Genomic DNA, 12,175 nt, shown 5'->3' with positions numbered 1-12,175 from the left:
ACACCATACAGTATAACTTTGTGTGTTTGTTTGTTTGCAGTATGTAACTCTTCATGCTCTCTTTGAGATGGATAAGTATGAGAAACTGGCTAAGATCGGCGAGGGCTCATACGGAGTGGTGTTCAAATGCAGACACAGGGACACTGGTCAGATAGTGGCCATTAAAAAGTTTGTTGAGTCTGAGGATGACCCGGTCATCAAGAAGATCGCACTGAGAGAAATCCGCTTGCTGAAGGTAGATGGTAGATATGGAGATGCTTACTTATTGCAAATCCCCCAAACATTTGCACACTTATACATAAACATTTTCATTTGTATCCCTGTAGCAGCTGAAGCATGTGAATCTGGTGAACTTGCTCGAGGTCTTCAGGAGAAAGAGACGTCTTCACCTAGTCTTTGAGTTCTGTGAGCAAACTGTTCTAAATGAACTGGACAAACACCCCAGAGGGTCAGTCACGTTTCCTTTGAATATACTTCTAACATAAATAATGGGACTTGACTCACAAATGCAGTTCATTTGTGATTCATTAGATTAATCGACACATCATGTAATTAGAATTTAAAAAAAAAATAATTACTCAACAGCCCTAACTATATTATGTTTATACTGTTATCTCTAAAATCACCATGAAATTAAAACTGACCCTATTGAAACTGATGCTATCTACTCTTCTTGCAAAAATGTTTGCCTCTGTAATCTTCCATTCAAATGCAATAACTTGTCTCACCCTAGAAACAACTTTCTTTTCAGCTGACTTCACCAGTCGCTCTTTCTTTTCAACCCCTCCTCTCCTACCACCTGCAATGCCCACTTTTCACAAAGCAAGCTCTTTGATGGATTTCTTGACTCTCACATTTTATTTCATGCTGACTTCTATACACTGTATCTGTTGTTTTTTAGAGCTCCTAAACTGTTCTGACCACAAAGGCTGTGGCTGCCCAGCATTCTCTCTCTTTCCCAGAAGGCCTTTCAGTCGTAACCTTAGCTGCTCCTCAAAACAAAGGAACTGGTTGCCAGTGACTACAGGCCCTTGGTTACTGCAGATATATGGGAGCTGGGTAACACGTTACAATAAGGTTCCATTTATTAACATTAGTTAACAACATTAGTAAACATGAACTAAGAATGAACAATACAATACTACAGGATTTATTAATCTTAATGTTAATTTCAGCATTTACTGATGCATTATTAAATTCACAAGTTGTGTTTGTTAATATTAGTTAATGTAGTGTGAACTAACACGAGTAAACAATGAACAAACTAACATTAACAAAGTTTAATAAATAGTGTAATAAATGCATTGTTCATGTTAGTTAATACATTAGCTAATGTTAATAAATGGAACCTTATTCTAAAGTGTTACCGGGAGCTGCACTGATATTTAGAGAACTGTTGGTAGATCCTGCCAGCTATGCCAAAATTGTTAGATCCTGCTAAGCTGTAGTTAGCAGAATCTATGAGGCTTGATATTAACATTTGTAATTTTTTCTCTTTAGGGTTCCTGAGGCACAACTCAAGAGTATTGTGTGGCAAACTCTACAGGCCGTGAACTTCTGTCACAAACACAATGTCAGTATGTCCAGCCTCTCTTTTCCTGTCTACCGGTGTGTGTCACTTACAGTATGAATGCTACAGACAACTGTCAAAAGTCACACTATTGAATAACCTCATTTTTGGAATGAGAAGGAGATAACTAACAATAAAAAATAAATGTCTTGGAATAAGCAGGCTCTCAGTTCGCATTAGTGGTGAGGATTTTCAGTGTATTTTTGTCAGTGACTATGTTTACATGCAACCTCATAATGTGAATATTATGAGATTTATATTGCAATTAAACATTAGCAATATTTTGATCAAAATCATGCTCATAATCTCAGTAACCGATTTCCACCAAGTGCACCAAAGACAAACGAGCTTCAAAAATGAACTTCATAAAAAATTCTGAAGTATTCCTTCCACTTGAATCTCTGAAATCTATCAACAATTTCCACCAATCTCTGCTCCATATCTTCTTTCAGAGAACATAATCATGGAAACATAATCAAATTTTGATATTCATTGATATTGATGTTCATTTGATATTCACATTTTGATATTCATTATGGTGCAGAATAACCATTCAATAGATCCATAGAAATGTGTTTTGCATTTGACGTCTGAAACAGTGGCCACTGTATATGAGTTCATCATTACTGCTGAACACTGGGATTTGTGGACAGTGGCAGTAATAATAACCACTCTAAGGCCCGATGTCTCATAGGAAAGTGAAGTGTCCATTGAACGCACACTTCAGAATCTTAAAGGAAGTAGTATGGCACCTGGGTATTATTTGCCTATAATTCAGGGCCGTGCAGAGACCTTTGGAGGGGCATGCGCTCAAAGTATAAAAGGGGCACATGGAACACGGCTTTTAATAGGGCTGTGCTCCTTGCTGATATGTGTACCGAAATAGATGTTTCTGTATTGATACAGCAGCAAATTACGGAGCCCGGCATGTCACCTGTAGGAGAAAAAAACTAAATCCGTCCCCTCAATTTATAAACCGTACCCACGAATTTCCAATCCATGCACTCAGATTTTGTAAACCGTACCCTCGGTTTTTGAATCCGTGCCCACAAATTCATAATCCGTTCCCACGGGTTTGTAAACTCACGGATTTGTGACCCCGCCCCCACCGCCAGATTCAACCAGGCCACCTGTTTAGGTGCGGAATGCATTGTATTGTTTATTAAACATTATTTTTCATAGTAGCCTATAATGAGACCATGATCCGCACTCACAAAATAGTCTTTATTTTACATAGCGTTTATTTTACATTAATCACCAATAGGATAAAACATCTCCGCCTGTGTTTTATCCTATAGCTATAGCCTAAAATAAACGCTACACAAACAGAGTTCGAATGGCAAGACAAGGGTAAATCCAGGAAACACAGACCAGAAAAAAGAAACAGGCTCCGTATCGCCGCTAAAACTAGGGGAGTAATAAATGCAGAACAATACTGGAATTAAACAGAAACACAGAATGGCTTGGTAAGGCAGCTAACACTAGGAGAGTGCTATACGCAGAACAATACGCGGCAGAGAGGAAGAGGAAGTCCATGCTTTATGTAGGGTGTGTGATTGTGTGATAATTCTCAGGTGTGAGCGTGTGATTGAGACAGCTGTGTGTACATAGTGCAATGAATGATGGGAAATGCAGTCCAGGGTAATATATGACAGTCTTTGTGGAGTTGATTTGATGGAAGAGTGACCTCTGGTGGCAAGCGAATGAAAGTCCATGGACCTGTTTCATGACAAATAGAAAGCATTCATGAATAATTTTGTGATAAACATTTTACTGTCTTAAGTGCACTCATTTATTTAGCCTATTAATAATAATAATAATAATAACTAGGGTGAAGTCCGCTAAAATGGGCCACGTGTTAGTAAATGACTTATAATACCATCAAATAAGATATGCATGAGATCTAATGATATTCTTATAAATTAGCACGGGTCCCTTAAATATATTTATATTTATAAATGTGAAAAAGTATAAAAGTTTTAAAATGATGAGAGTTAGAGTATCAGCAGGTACCTTCTTGAGCCACGGCACAACATTCAGGTAAAATGGGCCAATTTAAAAAGAGAACAACAGGTCATTTCAGCTTAAATCATTTTATTTTAACAGTAAATTGACACTATTGTCTTTAGTGTGCCATAGCAACACCATAAATGTATTTCATTAAATAAAAAGTTGAATTAATATTTAATTAAACAATGCAATTAAAAATGAACTGATCATGTTGTATAGCTGTGTGTTTCTGTGCATTGGTGTCTTTTGTCTGCGTGTATGTGTGCTTGTGTTTTATTTTTAAAGTCTGTTAAGATTTTGTATGGACACATATCTACAGTAGGCCTATAAACCTATTTTCACCCTCAATTTCTGTGTAAAAGTGTGTGTGTGTATGCAGCCCATTTTACTGACATCTTCCTTTCTTTCCTTTTCTCTTCTCGTCTCTCTATTTCCTTTATTTGCTTGTCCTCCTGCCATACTGTCTGCAATGCATTTTTTTATATGACACTTCATATAAAATCTATATGAAATCTATCCGTTTATTAATCCGTGGGCATGATTTGTTAAACTGAGGGAACGGTTTAAGAATTCGTGAGCACGGTTTAAAAAGAAACAGAACAGAAAAGACCATTTTAAGTTTAAATGTTAAAGATAATTTTTTTGCACTTCTTAATTCCTCTGGAATTATATTTTTATTATTATTATTGTTGTTGTTGTTGAGTTTACAGGGTATGGGGGTTTTGCTGTTGTAAACACTACTGTTGTTGTTGTAGAAAAAATATTATTGTCTTATTTAAAATAGAATTCTATTCTAATCCTGTTCTGAATTTATTCATTTTATGAATGATAATGATTATAGAAACAGGATTGATAAATATAATTCGGAGGACGAGAAAATCAGCCTGTTTTACCAGTGCTGTGATTATTATTTTTAAGGCACTCTACGTTTTTTTAAAATAAATACTGTAATAATAATAGTTCAAAGTATGAATAGTTTTTAGTCAGATAACATAAAAAAAAGACAAGACATGTCGATGTGCTTTAAATTTTCCCCAATTAAACCGCAAGAACGAAAGAGAACAAGCACCTTTGTTTTTATTGCTGTGTGTAGAACTACGTTAGCTGCATTTTTTATATTTAATATTAATTTTAATAAAATGTAAATTCGTCCCCCGCACTTTATTCAAGCTCAAATCGAGGTTTCTAGATTTAAATCTAGATTTAAATTAAAAGAGACATGACCTGACGTTTTATTCGTATCCAAAGTGAGGAGATATGAATATCAGGAGAGCTGCACACTCTCGTGCAGTGCATGCTTCATTCATCCTCGAAGCCCGAGGGCGCTCTTTGACGTGCAGGAAGTCCCTAATATGGACAAACTCACACGGCCATCCCTGTAGCTGAGCTGAATAAAAAACAGAAACGTTTTACTGATGAAACGTGAAGACAATAAACACACGATTGAGAAAATATATGGTTTTTCAAGTTATCTTCAAGAGTTAAATAAATAAACTATTTGAAAAAATGCAGTACTGATTTACATACCATTTGGTATTGAAACTATAATATATATTTCCTGAATTATTCTGTGCTAAAAATGGGGAAAGGGTGTTCGTAGTAGCCTTTATAAACCAATCATAAAATTGTCATTAGGAAAACATTGAACAAAAATATTGTAGAGCCTTGCTGCAGCTAACCTTGTTTCCACAGGCTACACACAGCATTACTGCTGGGGAAGTCGTGGCCTAATGGTTAGAGAGTCGGACCTGTAATCCAAAGGTTGTGGGTTCGAGTCTCGGGCCGGCAGGGATTGTAGGTGGGGGGAGTGAATGTCCAGCGCTCTCTCCACCCTCAATACCACGACTGAGGTGCACCGAACCCCCAACTGCTCCCCGGGCGCCGCAGCATAAATGGCTGCCCACTGGTGTGTGTGTGTGTGTGTGTGTGTGTGTGTGTGTGTGTGTGTGTGTGTGTGTGTGTGTGTGTGTGTGTGTGTGTGTGTGTGTGTGTGTGTGTGTGTGGGTACGTACGTACACACACACGTTGGATGGGTTAAATGCAGAGCACAAATTCTGAGTATGGGTCACCATGGCAGTATGTCACTTCACTAAACAACAGCTGTGCATGATCTCTTCATGCCTTTCTCGTAAAAAAATAATAATTCAATAATATAAGTTTACAAGCACTCCACTCACCGGCAGCCGCGGACGTTATTGAAGGCATCCTAAAGGTGTCTGAACGTGAGGGACCGTCCCGGATGAGATCGTCAGGTGAAATCATCATGTGGATAATTTTATTTATGGCTAAATTATTGTTAATTAATTTTACTAATAGTTAAATTGGGCAGGCCTTCACAAAAGGGCGTTTAATTACAAAAAATAAAAAAAAAATTGCCTTGACAAAAGGGCACCCACCACACCCCCCTCTGCACGTGCCTGCTATAATTGAATGAATATTGCAAGTCTAGACTCTTTTTGTGCTAGATTCTTGCTTGATCAGTTCTATTGCCTGTGTTAAGATTATTTTTTTTAGAAGGAAGATGTCTTTTAAAAATCCCTGCCTTATTATAGTGGGAGTTTTGTGTGTGTATCTCTAACAGTGTCTGTCTTTGTGTGTGTATACCAGTGTATCCACCGGGACGTCAAACCGGAGAACATTCTTCTGACCAAGACAGGTGTCATCAAACTATGTGATTTTGGCTTTGCTCGCATCCTCAGTAAGTGCCTATGCCCCACTCACTCACTCTCTAGCCATTTATGTGCATTTAGCATCTTCACTTCATCAATGACTTATTTATACTTCCTACCTATATCAGCTGTCATGCGTCCTGAGCTCACTTTCAGGGCAGCGTGAAGCCTCACAGGTGCAGTCAGCCAGTCAGGATCTGCTTACATGCATCATCCTTGGGTTTCAGTGTATTGTTACTATAGGCTAACACAAGGTCTATCCATCAGCATGTTGTAATCCTTTCTGTATGATGTACATGTAATTCTGAATCTACAGTATGTGTACGTAGCTACTTATCCATGTCTGAGGACACATTTGTTTCCAGAAATGAGCTCTCGCAAAACCTCTTTTTGAGGATGTCCTCATTTGTAAAAATGGTACAAAGTAAACAAATTTGTGAAAATGCAGAAAGGTTTCTGTTAGGGTTAGTAAGTGGGTTAGGATATAATATTTATAACTAGCTGAATATAAAAACAAAAAGTCTATGGAAGGTCCTCATTTAGATAGCTACTGTAAGTAAGAGCGTATAACTCTGTGTGTGTGTGCTTGAAACAGCTGGGCCAGGTGATGATTATACTGATTATGTGGCAACACGATGGTACCGGGCCCCAGAGCTCTTGGTCGGAGATACTCATTACGGTCCCCCAGTGGATGTGTGGGCCCTCGGTTGTGTCTTTGCTGAGCTGCTTTCTGGAAATCCTCTTTGGCCGGGACGTTCTGACGTGGATCAGCTGCACCTCATTCGACAAACACTGGGTACTAAAAGAGAAAGAAATGAAGAATTTTGAATTTTGAAGGTTATATACAAAAGGGTCCAAAAGTCTGAGACTGCTTAAAATGTGGAATTTAAAAACCAATTGAAACCTGGAAATTAACAAAAGAAATATTTAATGCAAAGACAGTTTGAGTCATTTTAATCATTAGGAACCATCATCTAATTGGTGGAAGGCCATTTCTGCCACTGAATAAAAAAATAAGGAAATAAAATAATATTTTCTAGTAAGTTTATAAGAATTATGACTTTATAATGCAACTTTATATCAGAATTGCGAGTTTATATCACAATTTTATTTTTAGAAAAAAGCCAGAATTGTGAAAAGTAAACTCACAGTTGTGTGAAAAGAAGTCAATATTGTGAGATAAAAAGTCAGAATCACTATTCAGTGGCAGAAACAAGCTTCCATATAGTTAGCAGTTGTAGTCACTACATTTTATTTTTTTATTTTTCTGCCATTTGTGATTATGGTATTGTAAAAAATTAATCATAATTGAATCAAAAGGCAGATAAGAATTATAATCATCCATTGGACTTTCACCACTTTAAGAGCATATGTGACCCTGGACCACAAAACCTTAAGTCGCTGGGGTATATTTGTAGCAATAGCCAAAAATACATGCATGGGTCAAATTATAATTTTTTCTTTTATGCCAAAAATCATTAGGATATTAAGTACAAATCGTGTTCCATGAAGATATTTTATAAATTTCCTACCGTAAATATATCAAAACTTCATTTTTGGATTGCAATATGCATTGCTAAGAACTTCATTTGAACAACTTTAAAGGCGATTTTCTCTATATTTAGATTTTTTTTATATTGCACCCTCAGATTCCAGATTTTCAAACAGTTGTATCTCGGCCAAATATTGTCCTATCCTAACAAACCATACATCAATGGAAAGATTATTTATTCAGCTTTCAGATTCTCTAAATCTCAATTTCACTAAATTGGCCCTCATGACTGGTTTTGTGGTCCAGGGTCACATATTATATTTCATTTGAATGACTGAAGTTTGCATGGTCTAAATCTCATTAAAAAAAAAACAGCTATACATTGACTCTTGACCTCTGAACTTTGACCCCGATAGGTGACTTGATCCCACGGCATCAGCAGGTGTTTCGCTCCAATGTCTTCTTTAGTGGAGTCAGTATCCCTGAGCCTGATATCACGGTAGCACAAATTATCACAAAAGTACACACCTACTTGTAAAAAAATGTGGAATGTAACTAAATTTGATTTTGTTGTTGTAGGAGCCGCTAGAGAAGAGGTTCCATGGTGTTTCTCCTCATGCTATTACAGTGATGAAGGTAAGATGTCAATACAGGCTTATTATATAAGTTTCACATGCCTTTTCCACAGACGGGGCTAGTGATAATCTAGATTTAAACATGGTGTTCTCACAATGCTGTCAAAAAGTAGAGCATGGCACTAGCAAAGTCTATATCAGGAAATTTATTTCCAACGAATGTATGAACTGATAAAATGCATGTCTTGAATGCAGTCTTTTTGGATAAAAAGCATCTGCCATATAAACGCATAACATGAGTGTGATAATTTAATGAAAGTGAATAATAATTTAATGAGTGTGATAATTTAATGAAAGAGTATAATAATGAGTACAGCTCCCAAAACCAACACAACAACATACAAATAAAGGAGTCTAAGCACCAACGGCTCACATAAATGAAACAGTGAAACAATGACTATGTCTCTTTTCAAATATAATATGTGTCTTTCATGTATTATGTTTAAAGAAATTATGTTAAAACAAAGTTTAGAAGTCCTGAATTTTTTTACATTTGGCATGTTTCCTCAGAATATCCTGTTGTCCGTGTATACTAAGATTTGTTTGGACATTGCATTCACAACAAGAAGTAATTATGGGCCTCATCCACAAACATATTTGCTAATATCCATACACTGATTAAACAAATTATAATTATTTAAAAAAAAGGGGGTTCTCAGGGGCATCTCAGGTTGGTGGATACTAAATTTCGTGCAAATCAGACAAATGACCTAGAATGAGAAGGATTTTTAAGTAACTCAAAATGGCCAAAAGTTTTAAATTTATGAAAATGCATGATGCCATGCAAATGAATTATCTTTGCAACGCTTGGATATATATTTTTCTACCATGCTGGCAAAAAAAACAAAAAAAACAATTATGGTTCTAGAAATGTGAGCTAAAAAGCAAATTACTTTATCACAGCGCCACATAGTGGCATGGATGTTTATGAGTGTGTTTATGAATTACTACAATAAGTACATAGTATTAGAGCTCTGCACGGGCCTCAAATTTAGGCCCTAGCCCAGCTATTTCGTTTCGTTTTTTTTTTTTTTTTAAATTAAGTTCATTTAGAAAAAAGTTTGGATCATTTTTTGTTCATTAAATAAGTTTTTCTTTCTTAAAGGAACGACCAAGCGGCCAGCGACAGACCAGCAGGCTGATCATAGCTTATGTTTGATCAATTTAGCCTTCTCAAATCATCACGAATTGCCTAAAATAAAATCTATAGATATACTAAAACAGTTCAAGCATATATTTTTAACAACATTTTAAAAACTCTCTCTATGGAAATAAGCTAAATAAAATGTTAAAATAAGTTATTTTTTAAAACTAAAAGATCCATAAAGGCTACAATGCATTATTTTTATTTGTAAACTAGTTGTGTAGTAATACAGGTGGATGTCGTACATACCGTAAGGTGGTCTGAAGAAATGTGTATGTTTGTGTTTGTGTCTTTATAGTCCTGCCTAGTAATGGATCCATCTGGCAGGTTGTCTTGTGAAGAGATTTTAGAGCTGCCATACTTTCAGGAGGATGGGGGAACGGGATGGGGCAGAGAAACTGATCGTCTCCCAAGACGTTATGAGAAAGGCACGAGACGCAGAGCTCCTGGGGTATGAATGAATATACACTGAACAAAAATAATGTTAATAGCAAGAAATGGAAGATAAATTCTGAGACTCGAGTTTAAGACACTCACTTAAGTCACACAAATTTAAAAAAAATAAATGTACAAAGGTTTGCAGTAATCAAACATTAGTAAATCATGCTTTTATAGGATTGCGGTCTCATGCTAATTTACCCTATGTTATGAACGGTTGCAAAGTAAAGGTGAGAAAGGATCTAAGCATAGCAATGTAGATATTTATTCAACAAAACCCAGAACGCCGTAGAACAGAACAACCACTAAATACACAGCAAAAAGTAACCAATGAACTGAAGAAAACACAGGGCTTACATACAAAGGGAAATGCTAAACAACAATTAACTAGACACAGGTGCAACACATGAGAGTAAACCAAAAACATGGTAGCTACTGAATAGGGACGAAGGACACATGAACATATGTCATAATTACTGTAATTCCGAGATAACAACACATGACATTCTACTATGAGTTAAGGCTGATTTATACTCGATGATTAAATTATTAATTCATCAACTCATTCATCACGCGAGAAGCCTTGTACCGGCAAATTACGACTTCTCACCGGTGATTCCCGATGGTTTTAGAGGACAATTGCTCCTCGTCGCCCCCTGTCGTTTCAAAGAATAGTACAACGGCGAACGCAACAAGTATAAAAGCCTCGTCGCGAAGCAGAGTCAGGCGAGAGTATAAATCCCACTTTAAATTATATGTTTCTATGGCAACACTATCAACGCCAAAGCCTTCATGTGCTCCAGAACTCGTAATCATAATTTGTAAGCTCGGAATGTTCTGAGAGTTATGACTTGGACCATTGTGAACTATACCATCTTACCACTGCCAGATTAATTTAGGGGCTACTTAAGCACTAATTTCGAGTCCAAGGACATGGAAAGCTATGAGTAAAATGTCATGTGTTGTCATCTCGGAATTATGGTAATTACAACATGGCGTGAACGCAGCTTAAGGCCTGGGGCACACTAGACAGTTTTAAAATCATACCTGATTTCAAAACTGGTGGAAACCACAGATTTAAGGATAATTTCAATCAGTGTTCAACATTATAATCCTCCGAATGCACAAACTACATGATTCGGCCAGACCACGAGACTTACACCTGCCGACTGTAGTATGATTTTCAGAATGAGACGAGCTTAAACCTGACATGCAAAGAAAAACAAAAGGAAGATGATCAACATCATCAGCTGGTTCTCCTGGCATGACTTTTGTTTTACAGGGAGAAAAACAAAGGGGAAAAACCATTTTGATGATATTCTTTCTTAATACTTCACTTTCATGGCATCTGGTTGGTGAAGATTGCTTGCTTTCATTGGCTATCATGGGTATCACATCAGAGGCAGCCCGATCAAGATTCAGTCAAGATGTCTTTTTGAATATGGCCATGCTCCCCCGATCACTTGGGGATGCAAATCAGGCTCAAACTTGGGCTTAAAATTTTCCAGTGTGTGGCCAGCCTAACACGGGAAAACATACGAAAGAATCTCAGTCCAACTCAAAAGCCCATAATTTGCATAAAATAGGGAAATATTTATTGATGATAAATGGAGTTAAAAAACAGTCACAGTCCAAGCTAAAAGTGCATATTAAGATTTTTGAACTGCAGCATTGAAACTGAATTTGAAATTGGGTTTCCAATCTTGTTGTACATGCTGCTCACTTAACATTAGTTGGTTATTAATTGAGAGAAATTTTGTTTTCCAGCCTCAATACTTTCCACAGCTGACCAATAGTAACATCTCACCAGCACCTGAAATGAAGAATAAAAACAGACACAAACATGACCATCATCTACCCAACATCTGACCACGGGACTGGAGCAAATGTGTTTGGTAGGGAAAATATGTTTTCTGTGGAACGAGTTGATGCATTTATTGCAAACAACAGAGGATAGCAGAAATGCTTTTAGATAGAAGTACTGACACTGTAATATTAGTAATATTACTTTAACACTTAATGCATTGAAACCATTAAAGTTGGCCTGGCCTGGCTATCAGATTCCCGGATTTGTCCTGGAATCTAATATTCTGCATATACAGTGGCCGGAAAAGTATTTTGACACTGAAACCACACACCACAAATTATCTATACATTTAATAGAGTAAAACGTTATGTGTATTAGAGAATTATAAATTAGTGACAAAAACAATCATC

At 36.7% G+C, this 12,175-nt stretch overlaps 1 protein-coding gene across 1 annotated transcript; it reads left to right on the top strand.

Annotated features, from left to right (window-relative positions):
• Window positions 1-67: 67 nt before the first annotated feature.
• Window positions 68-11,827, top strand: LOC306853879 (cyclin-dependent kinase-like 1; the record flags this gene model as incomplete). The annotated part of the gene is made up of 9 exons (XM_079391547.1): window positions 68-235; window positions 327-448; window positions 1,501-1,573; window positions 6,188-6,278; window positions 6,845-7,045; window positions 8,158-8,240; window positions 8,321-8,377; window positions 9,819-9,971; window positions 11,726-11,827. 9 exons carry the CDS (start codon window positions 68-70, stop codon window positions 11,825-11,827), a joined length of 1,050 nt encoding a protein of 349 aa, XP_079247673.1.
• Between the last annotated feature and the right edge of the window lie 348 nt (window positions 11,828-12,175).

The sequence above is a fragment of the Barbus barbus genome (genome assembly GCF_936440315.1).
Source record: "Barbus barbus genome assembly, chromosome: 34".
Classification (NCBI taxonomy): Eukaryota; Metazoa; Chordata; class Actinopteri; order Cypriniformes; family Cyprinidae; genus Barbus; species Barbus barbus.
This window is presented reverse-complemented; position numbering and strand designations above follow the sequence as displayed.